The sequence below is a fragment of the Rhea americana genome, unplaced genomic scaffold (genome assembly GCF_003343005.1).
Source record: "Rhea americana isolate MKP2758 unplaced genomic scaffold, rheAme1 scaffold_114, whole genome shotgun sequence".
NCBI classification, from domain to species: Eukaryota; Metazoa; Chordata; class Aves; order Rheiformes; family Rheidae; genus Rhea; species Rhea americana.
The window spans coordinates 2580431-2605487 of record NW_028185195.1 but is presented as its reverse complement, the minus strand read 5'-3'; the positions used below and the strand labels follow the sequence as shown (position 1 = coordinate 2605487).

General features: G+C 39.9%; 1 protein-coding gene across 3 annotated transcripts in view; it reads left to right on the top strand.

Moving 5' to 3' along the window:
• Positions 1 to 25057, top strand: part of VCAN (versican) — a 112387-nt gene that overhangs the window by 2324 nt on the left and 85006 nt on the right. For all 3 annotated transcript variants that reach the window (XM_085316824.1, XM_085316834.1, XM_085316842.1), the window contains 2 exons: positions 7262 to 7337; positions 16085 to 16456. In XM_085316824.1, the coding sequence (XP_085172950.1) occupies positions 7268 to 7337; positions 16085 to 16456 (442 nt within the window). In that variant the 5' untranslated portion in view covers positions 7262 to 7267. Of the gene's footprint in view, positions 1 to 7261; positions 7338 to 16084; positions 16457 to 25057 lie in introns of those variants that run through there.

The window sequence follows — 25057 nt, the reverse complement described above, 5'->3', positions numbered from 1 at the left end:
CCGGAGCCCGGCCTCCCCGCGGCGTTTCGGCCCGCGGGGCCCCCCTCCCCTCCGCCTGCCGCCGGGCTGCGCCCCGGGGGCCACGCCAGGATCACGGCCATGGGGCGGCCGCACATGGGGGGCCCGGCCGGGGGGCGCGGGGTCCGGCCGGTGGGAGGTAGGGAACCCTGTCGAGGGGCCACGGGGCCTGTGGGACACGTGGGGGGGCAGCCAAGAGACATGGGGTCTGTGGGGAGCAAGGGGCCCTGCCATGGGGACGCAAGCCAGGAGACCCAGGGCTCAGGTGAGGATCGCAGGACCTGTGGGTGACACAGAGGGGCTTGGAGCCAGTGGGGGCCGGGGGGCACAGTTGAGGGAACATAGTACACAAGACCTGTGGGGGATGCAGGGCTCAACGAAGGGTCTGGGACCAATGAGGAGTGCAGGGGCCCAGCTGAGGGGACGCAGGACCCAGCCAAAGGGGCCGTGGGGCCCAACCAAAGGGGCTTGGGGGCAGTCTGGATGGTGAGTGAGCTGGGACTCGAGTGTAGTAGCACAGATTGGTGCTCCCCAGTCTTTGGCTTTCAGGCATTATGCTGCCCCCGTGCCAGCAGCCACAGGAAACTTGCCTTTTGGAGAGCAAGATGAAAGTATATGCCTCCAGCACATAGTGTGCTGAGTGTTAACCGCAGGGGAGGCTGAGGACCACAGGTACAGACCACCTCTGAGGCTTTGCTTGACTCCTCATGCAGGGCTGGACTCTTGTTTGCAGAGGCAAGTGTGCACAGCTGGTAGGACTTGTGGTAGCACCCGAGGTGGTGAAGTTATTACGTGCACTGTGAGGCTGTGCGTGGTGCTCTTCTGAACATGTCACAACCATTTTTAAGGAATGAGAGATATACCTCACATAGTTTTAATAACACTTTTGCAAAAAAAAAAAAAAAAAAAAAAGAAAAGAAAAAAGAAAAGAAAAGCTGAAAGCCTCATTTAGTCTTTTGTAGAGGTAGAACAGACATGTTAATGTCTTCAATATGTGTTGCATGAGTACCTCTTTACAAATGTCCTTGCATTGTGTTGTATACATGTTTATTCAAGGGCCTTAAGGTCCCTGCACATAGTGCAAATGTAATATCAGCCCTACCGGCCTCAGAGCACTGAAGTTGGAAAAGTCTGTCAGATGTGCAGAAAAAAATCTCCTTCACAAGTGCACTGGCTGGTCCTCGTGCCGAGTCCTTTGCTCAGCTTGTGGATTGTAAATTCCACAAGCTGTGTTTAAGTTGCAGTTAGGTGTGTGCAGCATGTGCAGCCGCATCCGTGCTCCAGGGATGAGCCTGCTGTGTGCTTGGGGGAGGAGGCGCCCTCGTGCTTTGCCTGCTAGCTGCAGGCACAGTGTTTCCTGTCCCATGAAGTTGGATGGATTGGAGAAAGACGGTTGAGGGGCCTTGTTTTCCCCTTACCTGGGATAAGGGCTCTTGTTCTCTCTGCCCTCCCTCACTCAGTTTTTCTTCTTGTTTCCCCTGCTGCTCCTTTCACATTTCTCTTGCCTCCATTGTCATAGCAGTGATCTCAGTGCCGGGCAGAAGAGCTGGGGAGAGGTAAGGCAGGAATGTCCAGAGGAAGCGCCGTGGGAGGCAGGAAGGCAGGGCTTGTGTCACGGGAGCTACAGTGGGCACAAGGTGTGGGGGACCCTGCAGGCACATGGGAGCTAGGGCACCCTGCTCTGTGCTCTACCTGAGACACTTTTCTGTTGTATCCCTGTGAGGCTGCTTCCAAGTCCAGAGTCACGGCTGGGATAAGTTAGCGCTGGCCGGGGCAGGGGGGAAGGATGTTCTAGCGCAGCAGCTTCCCTGCAGCTGCCAGAGCAAGCGAGGGTTGCCAGAACATGCTGTGCTCTGGTCACTCTCCCATCTGCTCTCCTGCTTATGCTTCGGACTGGAGACAGCTCTCCTGGCCTGGTATGGCTCCAGCGTGAGCAGACGCCCCTCCTCCCCTGTGGCTGTTGGTGCTGGAAGTGGTGATGAGCGGTTATGGCAGATGCCCYGAGGACCTTCTTGACGGCCTTGTGCCCTGTCATGAGAGGCAACTTTGTAAGTGATGATGGGCCAAGCAGATGCCGGTGATGAAGCAGATACAGGCCAGGCCAACCGAGTGGCAGCACAGTGGAGTAGTTAGTTAATCACATGGCAGAAATATGGTGAAACTGGCAAAGTTAATTAAACTGGGCTTAGGGTAAAGTTAATACATGTGAGCAGTTAACAGTCAGCTGGCATAAAAGGATCAAAGGACAGGGAARGAAAAAGAAAATGCAGACTGTATGTATTTGAGAAAGGATAGCAGCTGTGAAGGTTTCAACCAGCACTCAGAAGGCAGCAAGAGATGTGCTACATCTGGGTTAGGTCATTTCTAGCTTGTCTGGTTTTCACTGGAAAGTTGTATAATTTACTGTTTTATCCATTAGTAGGAGCAGCAACCTCCATTCACTTCTCTAGTGCCAGATCCCGCTTGAGTTTTTTTTTTTTTTTTTTTTTTTGCTATGAACCTTAAATTTACTCTATAGGTGGAGAGGATAAATGAGAAGAGGCCACTTTTTTTTTTCTTTTTTTTTTTTCCCTACGTAAGTAATGTATCCAGCTTTCAAAATGTAGCTGTAGAACATGTCACTATGTCATCTCACTATGACCTGAGAAGCTCCAGCCTCTTTTGACAGTGCTACCTCTGTGAAAGTAGCTAATTTCTTACTTTCTCAGCTTCAGGAGAAAGAAGTTTTTGGATGGTGGATCTTACAGGGATAATTCACTTTCTTAACCTGCAATTTCAAAAAGAAAGAGACATGATATTCTACAGTCTGGTTAAATTAAAATTGCACTGGTATGACATCAAGCTTTCATTGTAAATTAAACACAAGCTGGAATTTGATCAGAACTTATTGCTCATACAAATTCTTGCTCAGCTAATGCTTTTGTAGGGCAAAAAGTGAGCTGTAAAAATAGAATCTGTATTCTTGCCTCCCAAAAGAACATGTTTTCATCTTTACTGCTACATTTTTAAATATATGAAGTTTATTAGGGACTTGGCATCTTTCAGTTAAAAGACACTGTGCTCAGGGTTGCCTCAAATTTAAAAATGACCGCCTAGTGCAAATGACTACCGTAGATCAGTCTGTTTGTACGTAATAGATCCTAGTAAACTGGATCAGCCCACTTGGAAACTAGCCAGCAGGCAACCCAAGTTTGGCCACATAAAGTTTTTTTTTTTTTTTTTTTTTTTTTTTTTTTTTTAAGTAGAGAGTGGAAATTAAACACTTACTCAAATCGTGCAGCCTTGGGTTGGCAGGATTTCCTTATGGTGTCTGTAGTATTATGGCTTTTTCTTACTCTAGGCATAATGACACCAAGTGAAAAAAAGTGTATGGAAAAAAGTGTGGTTAGAAAACTTTTGGCTAATTACTGACTGTGGACTGTGCAGAGGCCTTTGTAAAGTGTAGAGCATGCAGGAATGGGAAATACAAACCAACATTAGAGCAAGGGATTTTTTTCCAGAAAGCTACAAGGGAGCAGAGTCAGCTGCAGTCTGGATTTGTCAGCACTGGGAGAGGGGATAGAAGTAGTTGCATTAGGCCAGCAGTTGAAGTGGCCTGGAAATGTGGGCAGCACTGAAGAGACTGGGGTGCTAGCTACAACCAGTAGCCTGTGTCTCGCCTTTAACTCCTGAGGAATATTGCTGATACTGGATCTGAAGAGTTCCGCTTTCTAATTCTAGACMGAGTTGTCCTCCGGCAGTGCCATTTAGATCTGCGTGTCACCGTTTCGGCGGGGAGACTGGGATAAATGCACGTCCCGTTCTGGGTGCTGTAGTGGAAGAACACTTCGTAACCTGCAAGTGTTTGTGGGAGCCCTCTGAGGACGAGGGTGTGAAAACCCTCATGCTTGGAGTGTTGCGTGGGACTCATACCCAAGAACCTAAGGGGTGAAGATTGAACAAACATCTTTCAGTGCTTGAATAAGCACCTAAGGGTAGAGAAAGTTTAGAAAAAGAAGCCATGGATACTCTGTTCTGTACTGATGGTTGGTATCAACTGGGTTTCAGCGGTCATAGGACATCTTGAAAATTATTCTTCCACAGTTGTCTTTCTGTTTTCATGTGCTGCTATTGCACATGTATGTGGGTTTTTTTTGTGTTTAGTGATCAAAATTTGCTGCTGATTTCTTTGTGTGGGTCCTCAAATTACGTTTGGAGTTTGGTTACTGATGTGACGTCTGAGCTAGCGTGCTCTGTGTGTGTGTGCATGTGCGCACACGCAAACTGTAGTGGAATGGGGAGAGGAGGTCCTGCCTTGAGCCTAAGGGCAGCAGGTGCTGCTGGCTCTCACAGCCCCTGTACAGGGCAGTAGTGTTCGTGGAATTATTTAGGTGTGGAATCAGTTGCATCACCTTCTTCGTGACACTACTGCAGTGAGTTTCTGAGGGTGAAGGACCTCCTGTTGGTGTGTGATGGGTATGTAGGTCTCAAGGCTTGCACCAGAGCCTTGGATTGTCAGTCCTGTTGTGTGGTAGTTCTGAACAGGCTGCTGTCTTATATTCAAGAGTGCCTCATTTAAAAGGCACAATCTAAGATGTCTTAAAAAATTTCCGAACCTTTCAACAATTACAGAATAGATCCTGGATTACCACAGCTTATTCAAGAAAGCTTTCTTGCCAAGCATCAGTTAGATAGAAGCATTTTCACACCTGCTTTTCCTACACTCACTTTTGCCACCCTTGTGAGTAGGGTGATGGGCACTGAGTAATCCTTGACTTTCAACATTGTCTGTCCATTAGAAGCTATTAACCTGAGGCCTCTGAAGAGACTATCAATGATTTCTTAGCCTTCCTGTCTCTGCTTTACTTGTCTTTCTGTTGGCTTTCTTTTTCCATCTGAAGAAAATGCTGTGGAACAACATGCAACTGGCACTGTTTAGGTGCAGCACACCCCTTTTCCAGGAAAGAAATCCTTTATTCTTTTTCTCTGTGAACTTCTTTGATTCCCTTGTTTCCAGTTTGAGAAACCAAGGTTGCCTGCTGGGGGAGGAGGGAGATAAAGGGTATGGGAAAACATGAAAAGCTAAGCTTATAAACAGTTTGTTCTTGACTGTTTTGTTTTGTTTAGCTGTTGATGAGCCAGTGGGTGACACATGGGAAACATGGACACAATATCTCAAAAGAAGGTCTGGAGCAACAGTGCTCTCATGAAGGCCAGAATTTTTGCACTATCTTGAAGGCAGATCAAGACTTTTGCTGTCTTTCTTTGAGGGTGGCAAATTCTACAGGTCTTCTTTTTGCGCCTTCTTTAGAGTGGTTTTGTTGCTGGAGGAACTAATTTGTAATAATTTCTGTGCTTGATGCTTCACAGTAGTTTAAGGATACAACGGCTACTTAAAGTGCCTTCTGGTTTGTGCCCATGTGTAGGCTTAGACTAACTGCTCATTTCCTGAGATGTTGTGTAATAATGAGGGTCATTTAATAAGTACCTAAGCAAATACGTGACTGCCTATATTTGAAAACTGATCYATTGCATTAAAATGGACTCTGATGTCTGCAGCTCTCTTCCTGTGTAACCTTTTCCCTCATGACAGCCTTCYACAATGAATTTCTGAGGAATACAATTACTGTCTAGATTTTTAAAGTTAATTATTAAAGGAATGGTGTTGTTCTCTTCGTGTATAGCTTGCTTGGGTAAGTAGGGGAAAGATAAAATGCAGGTTGGGTGCTGTTAGGGGATATGTGTTAGAGTCTTCAAAAAAAAAGGGTTAGTGGAAGTTAGGGCTCACTAAACGAAGTCAAAGAGATGTCAGTTCTTGTGTGGGATTTGGTCATAAAAAGTGCAAATTCCATGGAGTTAATATTGCAAAAGAAGTGATATCACAGCATACTCTCAGTGCTCTTGAATGGATGAAGCAGAGGTAGGGCGTCTCTGGCAACATGCAGTCAGCTGCATGGAAAGCAGCTGGGTTCTTTCCCCACACACCCTGGGAATAGGTTGCAGCATGTATTTCCCAGTGCAGCCAGCCAGCTCTGGCCATCCTCACACRGGGAATCAAACGCTGTTGGGTTTTCAGTGCTTTTGGGTGGGAATTCTGAACTGCTACGCAGTTATGTTAGAGCTGGGATGCTGTTACGTTAGGGATTGCCTCACTGTAAAGGCTTGGCTTGAGATGCTTTGCATCCTTTCTGAACCATTCAGCTATTACAGGGTAGATCCTAATTTACTCAGAATTGTGTAAAGTTTGGGCTACAGCTGAAAGTTGTGTGGAGGACTATCTTGAGGTTGAATGCATCACCGGTAGTTTTCTGAAGATATGGCTCTGTACATGTTCGTGTAGCTGTCATGTTCCATATAGCCTGTGAAGGTCTGTGGATGTATTGGTTAATGTTTTAACCCTAAAACATTATATGGAAATATTAAAGCACTAAAAAGCTAATGTATAAAATACTAAAATATGTAAGTGTAATACAAGTTCTATAGTTATAATGTAGATGTATATCTAATAAATCTCCATTCCAGGGTTCCTAATAGCAGTTAAACTATAATCTATCTTGGACTAGGAAAAAAAATGTCAGTTTGGGTTACTGGCTGGAGTAAAGAGCCCAAGTAGTATATTTTGACAGCAATATCAGGAAACTCAGAGTTTTCATGATAAAAACTTTTCAACAGCAGTGTTTCACAAACTGTTACTGAAAGCTATTTTTTATGATTGATAGATGTAGCATATGTGTAACTATATGGATGAGGGACTATTTATAAAACCATTGTATTAGTAGACATTTATGGGAATTGTAATTTTTTTTAGTGCACTTCTTAAATTTTCATATTATCTACATATTCAATGCATTAACTAAGAATAAAACTAGAATAGGCTGAACTAGAATAAAAATTACAATATACTACTATGAACACACTATGTATTTTAGAGAACTTTTCAATTGTTAGACTAGGAACCTAAGGAGGAAGTAAGAAGCAAACACAAAGGAGATTGACAAGTCTGACTATCACTTCAGAATCAGTAATGTGAAGTTCATTATGAATCTGTACTAAATATGGCCAAATTGTCATTATTAATAAATCTCCATCATAAAATATATGGAGAAATCTTGAAAACAGGAGGTCCGTGGGCAGCATGTTTGCAGACGGAAAGGATCATGAATTGCTTCTAATATCAATGACGTATATTGATGTACWGAGTTATAGCACTTGACAAGGACACAGTGGAATGCTTCTGACTAACTTTTTTTTTCTTTATCTGTAGGTCAAGATGTTATTAAATATAAAAAGTATCTTATGGATGTGCTCTACATTAGTTGTAACATATATGCTACCTAAAGGTAAGTCTATCGTACACAGAACTATTTATTATAATTCATTTTATTGACAGTGAAAGGCATAATGGTCCAATTTGTAGAGTGTATCCTACTATTTCCTGCAGTATTGTGTATCCAGCTTCACTTCTATGTTATATAACAAACCTACAGTTCCACTATATACATATATATATATATATATGTATGTATAGTCATAGAACTGATAAGGTTGGAAGGGACCTCTGGAGATCCTGTAGTCCAACCCCCTCCCTCCCCCCCTGCTCAAGCAAGATCACCTAGAGCATGTTAGACAGGGTTGCAGCAACTAGGACCCCCTTGCTGAAGCCCAGGCTTGAACCAGGGTCCTTTAAGATTCTGTGATGGGGATGTTTCTCCCTAACATTCGTATATGCCCATCTGATGTCTCATGAGGTTTTAAGTGCCACTGTAAGTTAAATAAAGTGCTATAGTGCTTTACGTTATGTAAAGTAAACCAGATTCTCTTCTCCAAATTTTCAAGAATAGGATTTTAATTCTGCAACCCGTGCTTGTGAAGTGCTTGACCTGTGGGTCAGACATGTCTCGTACTTTCATCTGCATGGTCTGGAGGGGAGTTCCCCTGCAACAGATGAGGAGAGGGCAGCCAGAAGGGCTAACTGTAGGGGAGGACAGACACCTTCCACGGGAGCTTCAGCCTGGCACTGTGGAGGGGGCAGGGAGCAGTGCCTGCAGCATGGCACTTGAGAGCAAGAGCAGGCTCCTGGSACTGAGCTAGCCAGGCTGCAGAAGCAGTGCATGAAATTGGGGCATCTCTAGACTACAGGAATACTGGTCCCTTGCACCTCGCGGTCAGACYCCAAAGCATATACTCATGTATATCATGCCACAGCACCATTTTGGATTTATAGGACATACACTCTTCTACAGTTCCTACTTTCTGTATTCAGGGTAAGAGGTTGCATGTAAGAAGGGCAGAGAATAAACCAGTAGCCCCAGTTTCTTCTTTGCTGTTAGCTAGTGAGGAGCAGTTGGGGCATGCATCTGGAGTGGGCACGGTGTCAGCCCCCTTGTTGATGGGGGGCTGTTATTAGCTGACTTGTGTGATTTGAGYGGCCTTTAAGGTATTGAGAAGAGGCAGGTTCAAGGCTGTTGGGTCTGGAGCAGGGGTGCATTAAGGCAGATGCAGGTGTTCGGTTTATGTGATAAGGAGGAGTCTTTATTACTTCTCATGGTGACTACATGATAACACTGAAATATATATTCATGTGTGGTTGTCATGGTTATTTGAAAGCTTGATTCAAGCCTTCAGWAAGGAAGCTACTGCAGACTCACAAAGTTATGATAACAGCAAGCCTCAAAGCAAGACAAGAGTAGTTCTTTTTTCTGTTCTATTCTCTTTTTCTTTCCTATTCTGTCCTTATCAAACTGATATTAGTCCTGGAAAAATCAAACGTACTTTATTTATTTATTTATTTATTGCCAACTTGTCCATTGGCTCTAGCAAARCCCTTAGATAGTGCTTTAAGATAAAAGATTCTTGTGCTTAGCAGAGTCAACTAAAAAAAAATGTAATTTTTCTTCCTGGAGCAGGTTGGGAGCACCATGTTTTACTGTTTTCTGCTGTTGCTTCTTCCTTAAAGCTAGTTTTGTTTTTCCGTTCTTCATTAARTAACAACAGGCCAGGAAGACTACAACTGTCCTCAGAGACAACAGATTCAAAGCCTCAGGGAGACGGCCGGGGACAAAACCTGAGCCTCTGTTCTTTTATTCGCAGAGGGCTGAGACTGATTTGGTTATTARATGTTAATTTACTATGTTGTTCATATGAAGCATTCTGAGTAATTCTGTATGTTCTAGAATAAAATTCTAGGAAGTGTTTATGAGAAGAGGTCTTGGATTGCAAAGTCTATGTGGTGAACTTAAAATTTTTTTACTTCATGAGTTATAGCTTTCTTTAAGRTAGAAATGTCTATTTTAAGATATAGTAAGTGAGGATAAAATGAATAGCTAACTATAATTAGTTAACTTCAGAATGGAGCAAATAGTTTTATGTCATTCACTTGAGGAAAGGTAGAAAGATAAGATTTTACCTGAAAAGCAGCTTTGGGATRGAGAAGTGCAGGGAAATGGAATAAACAAGGAAAAGGAATCGGAAAAGAAATTTAAACTTGACATTTCTGTTTTGACCTGTTTAAAATCTCCTGTTTACTTAGGGTATAGCCCCATGTCCATTATCTGAAAGATAATCTATTACATTTGTTAAAGGTCAGTTTTTAGCTGGATAAGATCTTTGATCTGACTTTCTGCTTTGCACAAATGCTGATKCTAGCAGAATTAGGGGATTGGGAACTCATCACTGGAAGCAGGGAAAAGTAAGACCGAGCCTTGTAGTGGTAGAATGTGAGYCTGCACCTTCAGATATCCCCTGATTTACTCTGCCTTTCATCACCTCTAAAATGACTCGTGTGGTCTCCAGAGTGGAATTTTTAGTATATAGACAAGTTCTGTATGAGCATCCTGGTYAGAGGTTCTCAAAAGTAGTAGTCGAGGTTCTGAGTAGTCCTTATTTGCCTGAACATTTGGGAAGGAATGTAGAAAGAGCCTTCTGCTCCTAGAAGTACGCTGTGGACATTGCGGCTTTTATTTTCAAAGTCAGGGCTGTACTTTTGTCAGAGATTCTTAAATGTATCCAAAGCATGGTCATAGTGAAGAGAACAATGATCATAAAATATTTTTTAGAATATATAGATTCTATAGGATTGATTCATATCCTTTTACTTTGAGAAATGTCAGCTAATTCATGTATTACTGTTTCTGAGTATGGATATTACAAGATCACTGGCAAACCTTTCTAATACATCTGGTTTCTTTAGCTTAAAAAAAAAATCCCTGTCTTTGTGTCTAGAATAGTAGACAGGGATTTGTGCAGCTTCATTTTTTTTTCTTTTTAAATTCTGAATTGGAATACAAAGCTGAAGCCTTGAAATCTTTCATGAAACACAAATTTCCACATCTCCATTCCCCAAATGGATTGGGTCACTCCACACATTCTATTTAAATAGTCCCTTGAATATGATGCATAGCAATATTTCCTTTCAAAAGCTTTCAGGCAAAATTATTCTGAAAATTTAAAATCTTTCTTTTCAAGAGTCATATGGGAAATTTGTCAAAAATGACACTTATATATTTTAAAAAAAGTTGAGCTTTGTTGAGCTGACATTTTCTTCTGGGAAAATGCTGTGCTGAAAACTTTCTAAGCATCCGTAGTATTTGGAGACTAACCTATTTTTCTGTCTGCCACTGTACTGGTCTCTAATCATCTGTCATTCAGTTTAAGGTTTAATTTTGGCATTATTCTAGCTGCTTAGTTTATTCAACAGCTTACCATAACATCTTCCCAAGCAACTCCTTTTCTCTGCCAAGTTCCCCAAAAGGCTTTATTTGGATATTTCAATTGAGTTGCCCCTTCCTTTTTTATTTTATTTCATTTTTTTTAAGTGTAAATCCTGGAATTCAAGAGTCTAATAATAGTCATAACAAAACTTTAGCTTTATTTAGAACACAAAGTTATAAGCATGAAACAACTCATCTTTGAGAATGGTCACATTCATAAATACCTAACATATTTGCATGATGCACTCATTAGATTTTATGCAGCAACATAAGTATTTTTCTCTGAAAGCAAGTAGAGAATGGTCTTGTATGACTTCTTTAAGACTTTAAATTCCCAGGAGATGTATTTGTCAGGAGAGCAGCAGGAAATAGTGTGTAAGCTTCTGGGGTCACAGGAGCTCCCCTTCACAGGACCTGCGCTGTGTGCTCTGGTATACATGAAGGATTAATGACAGAAGTTAATGAATAAGGCTTACACCTATTGCTATCTTGACATTTAGTCGTTTCAAACTAGCTGATGTTAGGATATTGTAGTTTACAAGCYGGATCTGGTGATTGTGCTCAGTAATGGCATTTACCTTTTAAGTAACTATTTGCCATGTCATGAAAGCCTTGTAATCCAGAAAAGAGTCCAAATCCCCTAAACTGCAGTATATGATATATTTCTAAGGAGTGTGTGCATATACATACATATCTCTATATAAACACTAGTTTATCTGTTGTTGTTGCATATGTGACATAAAATACATACGGGCAATGCATATGACGTTTGCATGTATGTGTATCTGTATACATGCTACATTGAGTTCTGCAGCTGGAATTTACTTTTGCCTGACTTTCTGTGATTTACTTGCAGAGTGCAAAACTAATTTATTCTTTACTTTTTATCTTCTTCAGTTACTCTGCTTGCTCAGAGAAATTGCCTGGTAGGCAACTCAGTGAGGGTTTTTTGCTGGGTATCAGTCAGTTATCTCCACTGTCATAGCCCTATACAAGTTTGTGCAAGCAATACATTAATTTTGATTATTTTTAGTATTCCCRTTGAAAGATTTAGGGTTAATGAACAGACATCTCAAGTTCAGTTTTAGTAGTCACGTTCACAGAACGCACAAGTTTCATTGATACTTTCTCTGACTTCTGACAGGTGGGTCTCTGTAGCATATATGTAGGTAGGCTGTTGAACTCAAAAAGGAGATTTAAATATTCTTATCTCACAAATTTGGCTTAAAAATTAGAATCTTTTACTCTTTAAATGTATGTTTTTGTCTGCTTATTCAGTAACAGCATTCTGTTCAGTTAAGATTAATTATATAGCAAAATAGTTTTTCTAAACCATGTTACCTCATCTAGGGCAATTTTTTTCTTTTTTGGATGCAGACTTTTTGTCCATTACAAAAACTGATGTTGTGGTTATGGTTAGTGTAATGTAACACTGCAAAGTTCTGTCTTTTTTTTTTTTTTTGATTTCTATTTTAAGAAGTTTTTAACTTTTACAGCAAAAAAAAAAAAAAAAAAAAGGTGTGTGTGTGTGTGTGCGCACATAAACATACATATATGTATATGTACACACTTACACAAAGAATTCCAGGGAAAGAGACCTTGCTTTTGAGCAAGAAGTATGCTTATATTTTTTTGTTCAGCTTCAGAAGAAAGATGTCAAGCCATACTTTGTTGCTAAGATGAGCTGATTTTTATAACCCAGATGGTAGACTGGGAGGACCTAAGGCGGTTTTGCTAACAAAAAAGGGATGGAGGGGAGAAACGAGACTTTTTTTTTTTTTTTTTTTTCCCTCTCTCTACCTTGAGTAAAGCAAACTGTCTTTACTCAAAGTAGAGAGAGGAAACCCTGCCAAAGAACTCCAAGAGATCTGGGTGCAGATTTACAGCTTGCTGAGCTACCTGCTTTTAAGAATGTTCCTTTCTTAACAACRCAGCCCAAACCTATTGCAGCATTTGGTTAGGTGATCTGGTAGGGAATGCCTCCAGGATGTCGGGGCATATGATGGGAAAAGGCTTTTGGCGGCAGCTGGAGCCTACCCAGCCTTTGCATACAGCATTGGCATGTGTCGCATCCCTCAGTGTTCCCTCAGTTCCACATACCGTCACCCCCTCGATAAACTGATACAAACGCATGACCTCAGCTTTGTCTTTGGGGAAGATGAGGCAGGAACAAGTTGTATGGAAGTCCTACCCAGTAACTGAGACATTACAGGCCTTTTTTCCATCAGGATGTCACATGGAAAAAGTTTTCATTCTGCCTTTTCTCATTACTCATTCTGATATCTGAGATATTTAATATTTAAATTGAGAAAGACACAAAAGAATAACTGCTGAGGCACAACATCTAGTGAGTCTGCCGTAATTTGACTGTTTTGTGCTGCTCTGGGCCCAACCCTGTGGTCTCGCCTCATGCAAAACTCTCATTGACTTTGCTGGGATGTGCAGTAGGTGCCCAGGTGATTTGAACTTAGCTGTGTATTTTCTTTCTTTATTTTCTACATATTTTCCCTAATGTATTATTTGTGCTTAAGAGCTGTATGTATTAATTACCAACAGAAAAAATGCTTATTCATCTATTTGTCATCAGGAAGTTTAGTCACTTCAAAAAACTGTCCCTGTCTTTTTAAGGTGCATGATGTTACTAATATTTTAGGTCCTACATGGCTGAGTGAAGAGATGGGATTAAAGAATGTTCAATAGTAGAGAATTTCTGTTCTAATAAAATGGCAAATACCTTCCCGTCTCGGCTTGTGTTCAAATTTACAAAGAGTTACAAAACATTTTGTTGCTTGATGGCTTGTTTCTATTTTGCTGGCCATGTCCCATCTAAAGAATAATTTATACATTCCATGAATAGTAGCTGAAAAAAAGACATAATATAGAGTGTGAGCCTGAGGTAAAATGTAGAAGGGATAAAAGGGGTACATATATGTATATGAGAAGAGATTGATGCTTTCTGCATTGGCCAGTAAATTCTGCTTGRCTGACTAGCTTGGATTGCTGCAGGAGGTCCTGTTTTTTGGAACAGTACAGGAACTTCACTTAATCCAGTGCTTCAATTACAAGCTTGTATTCTTTCTCTTCCTCTTGTCCATCTGCAAGTCAAAACAGAGAGTGCTTTTATAAAGTGCTTTATAATACTTTCTACAGTTAGACAGATGTATTTGTAGCTACACAGTCTTCCTTATTCTGGGATACAGCCCAATTTATGATAGATCTAGTTTGCGTATCATGATGATTTGTGTTTGCTGCCAAAAGCTTTCTGTCTACTGAATGTGAAGACACAAATTTTTAAGGGAGGAAATTTCCTCAAGGTTCAATACTGATATTCCAGATCACTTGCAACCAGAAAGAGATCTCTAAAAGTTATTAAAATTCTGTTGGCTGGGATAATTGAGTAGGTCATTTTTCATCTAAGAAGTTCCTGTTACATATCTAAATGACAAGAGATCATGATAAATAGTAAATATTTTGAGACTGATTTTAATCTCCCACCTGTGCAATTTGGCAGTAATTCCATCACAACTGATAGGACTGAGCCTTCATTTTTTTCTTTAGTTCTACTGCACTGTTATTCACTGAAGTTGCAAAAAGTTATTTGTGATATAAGAGCTACTTTTATTTTCCTACTTATAAAGCCAGTCCTTCCTAGTTTATAGCAATCAATTGATTCTAGGGAGACAATCTGTATTTCCTTACAGGTGGTATCCATTACTTCTTTTTAAGAAATATATACCATCAGAACTTTTGAGCTAGTCTTTAAAAACTTCTACTGRCTTGTCTGTAAGCCTTAGGAGTTCTCCAGCCTTCAATTCTCTTATTGGGCCTGGCTTTATCTTTCTGATCTTACAAGTAGGTTCTTGCTAGACCTGAGTTAGGTATGAATGGAAGTAACCTGARCACTTCTGTTCCAAATTCTGACTCTTCCTTGCTCAGTCCAATTCTTTCATTTTTCTAGTTATTTTCTCTAGTATTGAAAAGTATGGATATCAAGCTGATTATTCTTCTATTGAATCATTTGAAGGTAATACTATTAGTATTTTATGCCGTATAAAAGTCTCTATCTCCGATTAAAAATAATCAACTTAAGCATTTTTTTTCCTATTTTTCATCCTCATTTTTTTCTTTCAAAATCTCCACTGTATATGCAGAGRTGATATTTTTGATGATAGATGGACAGAGAGATAATATTCTTGTGGTGATATCTCTTATTTCACGCATCACTGTGGTCAGTAYTTATTTAAAGATACTGTATTCCTAAACTTTATGAATCCTAGCTTGCTTCAAATTAATGATCAGAATTTTCAGCCTTTCAAAAGTGTTTGAGTGCAGGACAATGAAAGATTAAAGAGATATATGTGTGTGTGTGTGTATCTACGTATATATGTAATTGTACCATACTTAATGTTAAGATTGAAAGCTGCTATATAATAGTGTCTAACAGAAATCCTTTTTTCAGACATTTGCTTTGTGGAGGTTGGATGAACAGTAGTCAACTTTCCCCTCAGGATATTGTCAGATGGAAGCATTTCGCTGTAAAGTGTTTGCAGCTGGCGATGTCGTAAAATTGATAAAGGTCCTATCATATCAAATTTGAGTCAAGTAGGGACTTTCTGTACRCTTTATTTCCTTCTTTGTTTTAACATCCTAAAATACTTTATTTCTGCAGTATGTTAAAGGCTCTGTGGCTGCAAGGAAATAATTTTAAAAGAATGACTGGTTAGAATCTGATTGGAAAGACTTTTGTTTCAGCATATACGAAATAAAGAGAGTTAGCCCTTGAAAGAATAATGGAGTAGGGGATGTAATCTATGCAAAGTTATAGGTGATGTTTTACTTTTAGGATGTGAATGCATAAACAGGCAAGTAAGGTAAGGCAGAGTGTGAACGTAGGGCGTGCCAGCGACTCTGCAGGAGCTCCTCTGCGTGCACGCTGCTGGCCAGCAGTAAACGTGCGGCAACTCGCCGTCCTTCACTGAGAGCGGTTTCGCTTCTGTGAAGTAACAAAACATAGCTCTTGCGGTTCAGCTGTCAGCTGAAAATATCAGAATAGTTCGCAAAGGAGCTCAATAACTTTGTGGCTATAACAAATGGAGAAAATAAGTCAGAGCAGTGAATTAATTTGGCCAGATAGGAAAGGGGTGGAGGCAAAATTAGAGCCTTTGGGCTTAATCAAGGGCCCAGGATATTGGAGCATGTTCTCTTTTTAGATTGTACTGATCAATCTGKGTATGAATCAGCTAAGGACCATGAGATTCAGATCTTCAATGACTRTGAATAAAGATGAAATAACAATGATGTGATTTCTCTTTTCCTGTTTTCCTGGTGCACTAATGTGATTTCTCCTTTCTCCCCTCTCCCCCCCTCCTTTCTTCTAGTAAAAGCAGAAAAAAAAGCCCTGGTAAAGGGATCTCTCTCTGGAACTTCAGTCCTGCCATGCTTCTTTTCAACTACACCCACTATAGCCTCCAGCTATGCAGCTGAATATCTTCGAATCAAATGGTCAAAGGTTGAACTGGATAAAAACGGAAAAGATGCAAAAGAAACCACGGTCCTGGTGGCCCAAAATGGGAACATCAAAATAGGCCAGAACTACAAAGACAGAGTGTCTGTTCCAACCCACTCAGAGGAGACCGGCGATGCTTCGCTGACTTTCTCTAAGCTGCGTGCGAGTGATGCAGGGGTGTACCGCTGTGACGTTATGTACGGAGTTGAAGACACACAAGGCATTGTGTCGTTGGCTGTTGATGGTAAGGATTTGTTTTATTTATTGTCAGCAGTGATTCCAGTTAAAACCGTAAAAGCTAGTAATTGCCATATAACTAGAAGACATTTAAAGGAGCGTCTTTGGCAAAAAAGTTCTTCCTTAACTGTTGACTCTTCCAGTTCTCTTCTTTTCTTTTGTTTATTCTTAAGAATCTTTTCTGGTCTGCAGTTTCCCTATTTCTCCTTTTTACTTTTTCAGAGGCTACTCCTGATCCTCAGAACAAATGTTATTTGTTTGTTCTTGAAGTAGTTTGATACTTTGTTTAATTTCATATCCTTTGCAAGATGAGCTCCTGCTTTTACAATCTTTTTTTAGGAGAAATCTCTAAAGTTTTCCAAAACCAGCCCTTTTGAGCCATGGTGCATAGTGTAATAATATAATGTGTCTGAAAATGTCTTTACAAGTGTCTTTACAAGAAGATAGACTTGGCAGGCAGAAGCAATTTCTTTTTAATTGTTTATGTAGGATGAGAAGAAGGAACCGCCTTGTCACTGGAGCTCTAGTTGGCCTATCTTGCCACTGGGCATGCAAAAAATAACTAAACTGAGAACCACTCTTTTTATGACAGAAACATCAAACACAAAGGAAGAATTTCCTTTTTTCCCAGTTATAAAGTTTGGATAGTTAGGAGRAAATCTATCTGGCTGAAACTGCAGGAAACCAAGAAGGGAGATAACTGCTGATGTCCTCTGACATGGAAGATCCAGSACTAAGAGCTAGCTTTCAAATACCAAGGAAACAGCATCCAAAACTTTGAGGGGAAGAAGTGTCCATGTAAAGGAATATAACCGACAGGACTTTCAAACACGTGTAAGTGACAAAGGAGCACCTGGTCTATGTGTTTTGCTCCTAAGAGCATTCTTATGCAGCACAATAAGTACAGGGCAGAGACTGCTCCAGAGCCCAGTGCTGTATAGCCCTGTCAGTGTGGCACTGAGCCTGAGCTAATAAATTGCACTGAAAGGCAGGACATACTAGCCCAGGCACTGTGCCATGTTAATGCAAATTTTGGACACAAATTTTTCTGTGTGCTTGGGGCAATGTTGTGCTAAGTGGATGTACCAGCTTGCATGAACATTAGCTTGCACGCTTTGCCATGTGCTCCTTTGCACTTAGGTGTTTTTTGAAAGTTTCGTGAGAATTTATTCCAATGACTAAATCCCAAAACAAACATTAGTATCGGCTGCTGGAAGTCATGGCTTTGGCTAAGATTTTTCATACGCTTAATACTGCATTGTTCTTCCAATATGTCTAATACAACTTTAGCAGTCTTTTGGCATTGATTCAATGAAAGATTTTGGAGGTGTGGTCTTAAATTGGAAATACAATAAATCAACATAACTATTAATGTCTGTATAACTTCACAGGCTGCTTATTCCTATTGGCAAAAGCAGAAGAAATTCTGTTTTGAACATTATTTTTTCAGTAACTAATGTATCTAGCATTCCTTATTCATTTTAAATTGCTCCCCTGACTGCCTGTCTATATCCAGGAGCAGCAGACATTTACTGCAATAAAATATCTGATGATTTATTCCAATACTTCAGCTTGTATAGTTAATGATGTTACAAAATACTATATGAGATTCACGGTTCTTTTTTTTCTTTTCTTTTTTTTAATTAAAAGAAAGTTTCACGCACCTTTCTGCAATGGCTGTTTCTTATGGTTACTCTAATGTCAAAATTTAGGAAAAGGCCAGATCTTGATCTAAATCAAAATAGCGTTGCTAAGTTCTCAATTGTGTACTCATTTTTTTTATTTTCTCTAATAAGTAAACAAATGTCATTTATTAGGCTCAAAATTTTCATATGAATATTATTGCCTCTCAATATTTGTGCCCTCATTTCATTACAGATTTCTGGATTCTATGTGATTTCAGCTTTTATTAAAGTAAAAAGTTGGTCCCAAATCCAATCAGTTTTCATTATGCTGTCTTTTTGAATCTGCAGCCTAAAGTAGTAACAACTGCCTAAGGAGAAATATGATCTTTTGTACTTACTTCGTGTACGTTCCTCACTGACTGTCCTTACCGCAGTATTGGAGAATCTTCTTTTCATACTGAAAGTGTTAACTTCAAAGTTGGCAGTTAACATAGTTCAGCACTGTGTTTTGGTCAGCTCTTCTGAGCTAAGTGGAGCTGATGTAGGTGCTCGTGTGGGAGCCCTGGGAAGTGCTGGTAAGAGCAATACCAGTTTTGCTGGTACAAGAAATCAGATAACTGATTTCATTACTCCAATATAACAAGTGCCAAGTTTTAGCTGAAGGGCAGTAGCTGAGCATGCGCAAACTTTAAGCTCATCACAAATGGAGAGTGAAATGCATTCTTGTAGCACGCTTTCTCTGAGGTCTAAATGGTCGTGTTTTACTTTGCTTTGCGGTAGATTAAAAGCATGTAGAAAAAGAGGTTATTCTGTCTCGGCTGATGCTGCAGTAACTTGATTGTTGTCCTGAACCTAAAGTGAAGCAGAATCCTTTCATTTAAGATAGGAAGCTTTTGCAAAATTCCCTGTGTAAAGGCAATTCAGATGTAGAAAGAAATGTTATTGATATTTCAGAAAGCAACATGCCTTTTCCTTATACAGAATGCATATGTTACCTTTCAGATAGTGGAAGATAAAGATTTTGTAAAGCACATGGTCAAAGTCACTTGTAACCATTGTTTGCCGCTATTCTTTAAGTGCCAACACCCTTACGTGTGTTGAACTGAGTCAAATTTAATAAATTTGTTAGAAATGGCCAAATAAACTCTAGTTCAAGTCTCATCTGGCATAAATCTGTATAGTTCTGCTGAAGTAGGTGAATTTTTTGCTTTTATTATTATGATTACTTTCTGGGTTTTGTTTGCTGTTTTATTTTTTTTTCTTTTTTTAAATCAATGCAAGATTTGAGTCCTATATGTTTCTAAATTTTTCCATTTGTTTGGACACTGCCTCAAATAATGACTTTCAAACAAAAAACACACTCCAGCATCAATGAAGCTAGTTGGGTAAGTTTAGATAGCTGTGCTGTTTTTTCTTTCTTTCTTTTTTTTTTTTTCCCCATTGAACTTGTTACAAGTAAGTTAACACAACTGAGAGAGCTTACCTGAATAAGAAAAAAAAAGAAAAACATAGTTGCCGTTTCTTACCTTTCATCTGGGTTTGTTAGGAATAAAAGCCCTCACTGAACCCAGTGTGTATCAGATGAACAACTTGCTAGTGATGCAACTTGCAGTGCAAAATGTGATTTTGAAAAATGAATTCTCCCTGTAGAATATAATTTTTTTCCAAGTTAAGCTTTACAAAATGAACAGTTGATATCAGACATTGAAAATAAATAGTAAAATATTTGAGACTTGATTTCTTTTTTCTAAACCTCAGAAGACCAAGATTGCTCACAAAAAGATGCATATAATTGTGCATCTAGTTTGTCTGTGTAGGTATCACAAACATGGTTACAAATTTGATAGTTTGCATGTGAATATCTAGTTAATTCACACTTTTTAGATGAAAAAATAAACTTCTGAAGTTCAAAAGAGTCTGATTTGTATGTTATTAAGCAACAGGATAGTATTAGTTTTATCATTAAATGGGATGTATATGCAAAGCCACCTTCTTTAACCACTAGGAACCTGTTCTCCAATGTTTTGATTCAGGATGCCACAGCATCAAATCGTACATCGCCATATGATTATTTAGGTGAGAGTCTGAGTAGAAGATAGCATATTTCCTATTCTACAGTCATTTAATGTAATCATTGCATAATTTATGCTCCTCACAAATTAGGCTTAGAACAAACTCAAACCCTAGAGAATGTCTGTACCATTTCAGATGAAAATATCCCCGAATTCTATTCTGATAAAGGAGAGATAGCTGACAGGGAAGAGCAAATGTAACTGTTTTCCCCTGTATGATCTCTTACTGTCAGATTTACAGCCCGTGGTCTTCCTGAGATAGAGGGAGTAGTTTTGTTATATACCCTGCAAAGATTTTTTTTTCCGGTACTTGCTTTTTGAAAGCATGTAAATTTTTTAATATCCATAGCTGGAGTCCTTGTTTAGTTAGTTATTATTTGCAAGGAGACAAATATTTAAGCATCCTTGTTGTCTTTCTTGTTACATATTTCTATTAAGTCCTTCTTGACAGATAAAATCTATTTAAAGAGCAGTCAGCTCCTCTTTGAGAATTTGGAAACTTTGCTAGAATTCTGAGTGTTTTTCTTTGTTTTGGCTATGTATACAATTTATGCCTAGTATTCAAATGATCTGTAGCAGCTTATATTAATTCAGTTTGTTAGGAGCTCACATACACCATCAAGATACTGTAGTTTAACATATCATCTTGTATCACCTGAACAGTGCTCACCTGTGTGCATTACTAGCCTGTGGTTGGTTTGAATTGTTTGATTTTTAACTTGGTTTAAACTGTTCCCACCTAAGGCTGTGTCTGAATACTAGGCATGTAAGAGCTGACGTGAGGCTGGGCTAACTCAGTCTTGCACACTGTCCTGAGGATCTGATCTGATCAGTGTAGGATTAGAAGGACATCCTGGGTCATTTAGTCTAGTCTCTTTGGTACTGCAGGTAGACATGTTRTTTGCTCTGGGTTGTCTGCCTTAGTTAATCCCCAAATAAAATGGGAAGGTGCCCGTTAGCAACAGCTAATGGTTATCAGGTGTTTTGTACAGCTCATCGCAGACCAATGAGGTTAGATTGAACTGAACCTACCACCCGTACTACTATTTTCGTTCTACAGCTGGTGAAAGTGTAGCAGAGAAGTGTGCAACACTTAATTTGAGTCCACACAGGAAGTTTCAGGGTGGCCAGATGTTCTTGCTAGTTAACTGTAACCACGGAATTGTCCCTGAGGCGGGAGATGAGACAGTGCCGACAGGTCTGCAGCCGACTGCAGAGCGGCACTTTCATCACACTAGACACCTCCTTTTCTGCTGCTAATTGTAGGGAATGCTTTCCATACACCCTGACTGCAATTATAACTACATTGACTTCATGAACAGGAAAATGTTATGCTCAAAGTAGAGCTAATAGTCTTAGAGTGTTATATGCTTGGACCTCTTACAACAAGTGAATTATGCAAAATGCCTCATTCATATTTATTTTTCCTTTTGAGGTGTAGTCTTCCCTGTCATCTCTATACTTTGCTCYGAAATCTTCCCCTTTTCTCAGGAACTACCCTTCCTTTGTCAGCTTCGGTAATTTTATCTTTCTATAGCRTTTTAGGTTTTTTCTTCAGAATCTTTTTGTTATCAGTGTTATTAAATCCACAGTTCAAACCATTTTGTGGTAGCAAGCCTCAGCATCCTAAATTTTTGAATGTTTGGAGTTTTTTTTCCTTTATTCTTAGTCATTACCTTCCTATTGTTATCTAAAACTGTCAAGCCTCCATATTCTTAGAGGAATGGCTCTTCCTTCTCATTAGCTACCGCTATTAGAAACATCTGAGCTGCCTCTTCCTTTGCATATCAAGCATTTTTTGCAGGGCTATGGGCTTTCACCTGTGTACCAGCAGAAGCGTATGGATACAAGGTAGAGGTTGACTACCGGCAGGTAATGCCTTCTGAAGATCACCCCTGAGTATTTGGCTGCCCACTAATAGTTCACCAAATATGATTTCATGACATTGATCTTATGGCTTATAACTCCAGCTTTGAAATCAGAAACCCTGAAACCAGCGGGGGGGAGGRGGGATTTATTTTAACTTCAACTATTGAAAGTTGGATATCTAATCTAAGTCCAACATGTAGGCTATTGCCCCAGTCAACTCCTCTTTAAGTTTGGGGTGAGATGAACTCTCTGGAAGTCCATATTCCTCTCCATAGTCCTTGGATGACTAGTTTAGCTTAGACTTCTAATTGTTAGGAAAGCTAACATGGATGAGATGGCTCCCACAAAGATTTTAAAAGGAAGTATTGCTACATCTCTCTATATCCCTGTTTATTCTCTCTCTGTGGAAACCAATAAAATTGACTTTTATGGAATAGTTTTAAGACATCTTGGCAAAAAGCTCACCTAAAAATGCAGAGTAACAGTACTCTTCATTCTGGAGCATGACTGAACATCTAATGAACTTGTTTTGTGTTCTGCTGTAGTGTTGGRCAATAAAAAAATCACATATATGATCAAATGTAATCAAAAAGAAAAATCTGAATAAACTACTTCTTTAAGCTGATGTTTGGTAACCTCCCTGGAAATGTCTACAGATTTAAAAGGATCAGAGTGGCATGTGGGATACTTGCAGCTTTCTTGCCTTTTATTTATTTTTGCATTCTTGTGAGTGAATATTTTTTAGTAATAGTGTTAACCTTTTCTTTCTAGTGTTTTAGGAGACTGCTGCTTTCATGGGTTTGTTAGTTTTTATGTGATTTTTGCTGCAAGTCTGAGAGACTTTTTAGAAATTAGGTAAGAAAAGAGAAAGCAAGTAAGGAAAATCCTAGGCTTAAAATACTGACCTAGTTAATGGGAAGAAGCAGCAATTAGAGAAGCAGATTTAGATGGTAATTCACATTTTYGTTTTTATGCAAACTCTTCTTTCTTGCAGGCATTATAATGACAATAAATGGGAATTGTTTCCAATGTGGGAACAGTGCCACTCAATTGTGCTCTTAGCCCTGAGAGATTGTATGTTGACAACTTAATTGATTTATTCTCTCTAAAGCCAGAACTCTCCTTCATTATCTCTTAAGTATGGCATTTGAAGAGATGGTTTTTATTTAATCTTTTAGAATTATCTGTCTTAAACCCTTACCACTTCTTGATGTTCCACTTCTGTGCTTCTTTGCTAACAAATTAAAAAAGGCTGTTACATCTATAGACTTGTGTTTTCCTGTCTTGAATTCCTCATCTAAGGAGGCTCCTGCTTCCATAGCTGAGGAGGAAAGAGCATGATGGTTAACTCATATCAAAGAGAAGGAGAAAGGAGTTTATTTCTGGGTCAAAAAGACCCAGGGTTTATGCACAGTGCGTCTCTGAAGCAGGGAAGTAAAAATACCCCARGAAAGCTGCTGTCTTCCTCGTGCAGGGATTGGCAGAACATTTGCTAACATGCAGGCTGGTGGTGTTTTGTGCCAGCCTGGAGGACTTGCAAGTGGAGAGCTCTGCTAGCTGCATCAGTCTTGCAGCACGGGTTCTCCTGCAGAGGAACTGTGGAGGGCAGTTGCTGGATGTGGCGTATTTTTTTTAAATGAATTAGCACTGCCTTAGCCTTCTTGAGCACTTGTGCCTGTGGCCTAGTACATTGCTGTGCAGAGATAACAAGGCAGGGGATCGGGCCTGGGTGTTCAGAAGAGCAAAGTCCTCCAGTCTGGTAAATCAGCCCTGTGAAAAATACAGGTAGAGATCAGCATTAATTGCTCATCTCAGGACCAGCTTGTTCAAAGCAGCTTGTGTACCCCTGCATACATCAGTGTTGTTCTGTGCAGCTCAGAACCCCAAAACTCCATGCAGAGGAGCAAAATGAGAGTTAGTTTTAGCAGTGTCTGCCTCTGGAGAGCAGGAAGCCCTCATGGGTGCATGAGAGCAAAGTGGTTGGTCTGCACTTTTTCTCCACATTGAGAAGTTCCCAGAGGCATTTGGCAGTGAAGCTCCTGCTGATGCAATGCAGCTTGTTCTCCTCAGGTTGCCAAAGCCTACAACAGGGGTCAGAAGATGGGTGCAAAACCTCGAATGAGGAATACAAATGAATTATTCATGCAGGAAGCTAAAAATGCTGCGGTATTTTTTCCTTTCATACAGCGTTCTGTTCTATAGCCTCTATTTGGGTGTGCGTTTGTGATGTAAATTGTTTTATGCATTAAAGGCGAGGAGGATTGCCAAATTTATGTGGAACTTGATTAGCTTTGGAAAAAAAAATTGGGGATATTTGAAGGGTCTATCCCACCAAGACTATCATTTGAACCTAAAAATTAACAGAGTATCAACCTCTGCCATCGTAATCTTAGTCTTTTCTCTTGGCTTGCTATTTGAAAAGGCCAATTAGATATCCTTTGCTGGATCAGACAGCTTGCCAGATTCAGGCTTTATGTGACTCCAGGAGTGTATGTTGCAGCCATATGAGTTCACTAGTGAAAGTGAATGGTAATTTGTTAGCTGCAGTGCCCTTCTCTAGCAATTCCACCAGGTTTTGCCTCACACTGGCAAGTAAAAAAGCAATGTTGCAACCCAAAGATGAGGAACCATAGGACCAGTCTCTTACGTAACTATGTCCTAGCTTGTTAWAAGTGAAATACTTTACATTTTCTCTCATTAGTTTACCGCACAGATAATTGACCAGAAGACATTCTTGCTGAGACAGAATTCTGTCATTTAGACAGTGAATTTTGGATACCTCAAATTACTTTCTTATGAGTGCTCTTTCTTACAGTCACTGCTACTCCTTCCTGTAATTATACTTATTTTGTTTGCCAGATGTTCAGTGACAATGTTATACTGCTGTAGTCTGTTTTCCAGTTGCTTTATTTGTCCTAGGACAACTTCTTTCTTGCCTTTTCTTTCAGCAAGCAAATAGACAAAGGGGGAAAAAAAATCCTTTACAACTGTTTTAAAGTGCAAAAACTCGGACAATGGATTTTGCCCCTCTCTCTGTGTCTA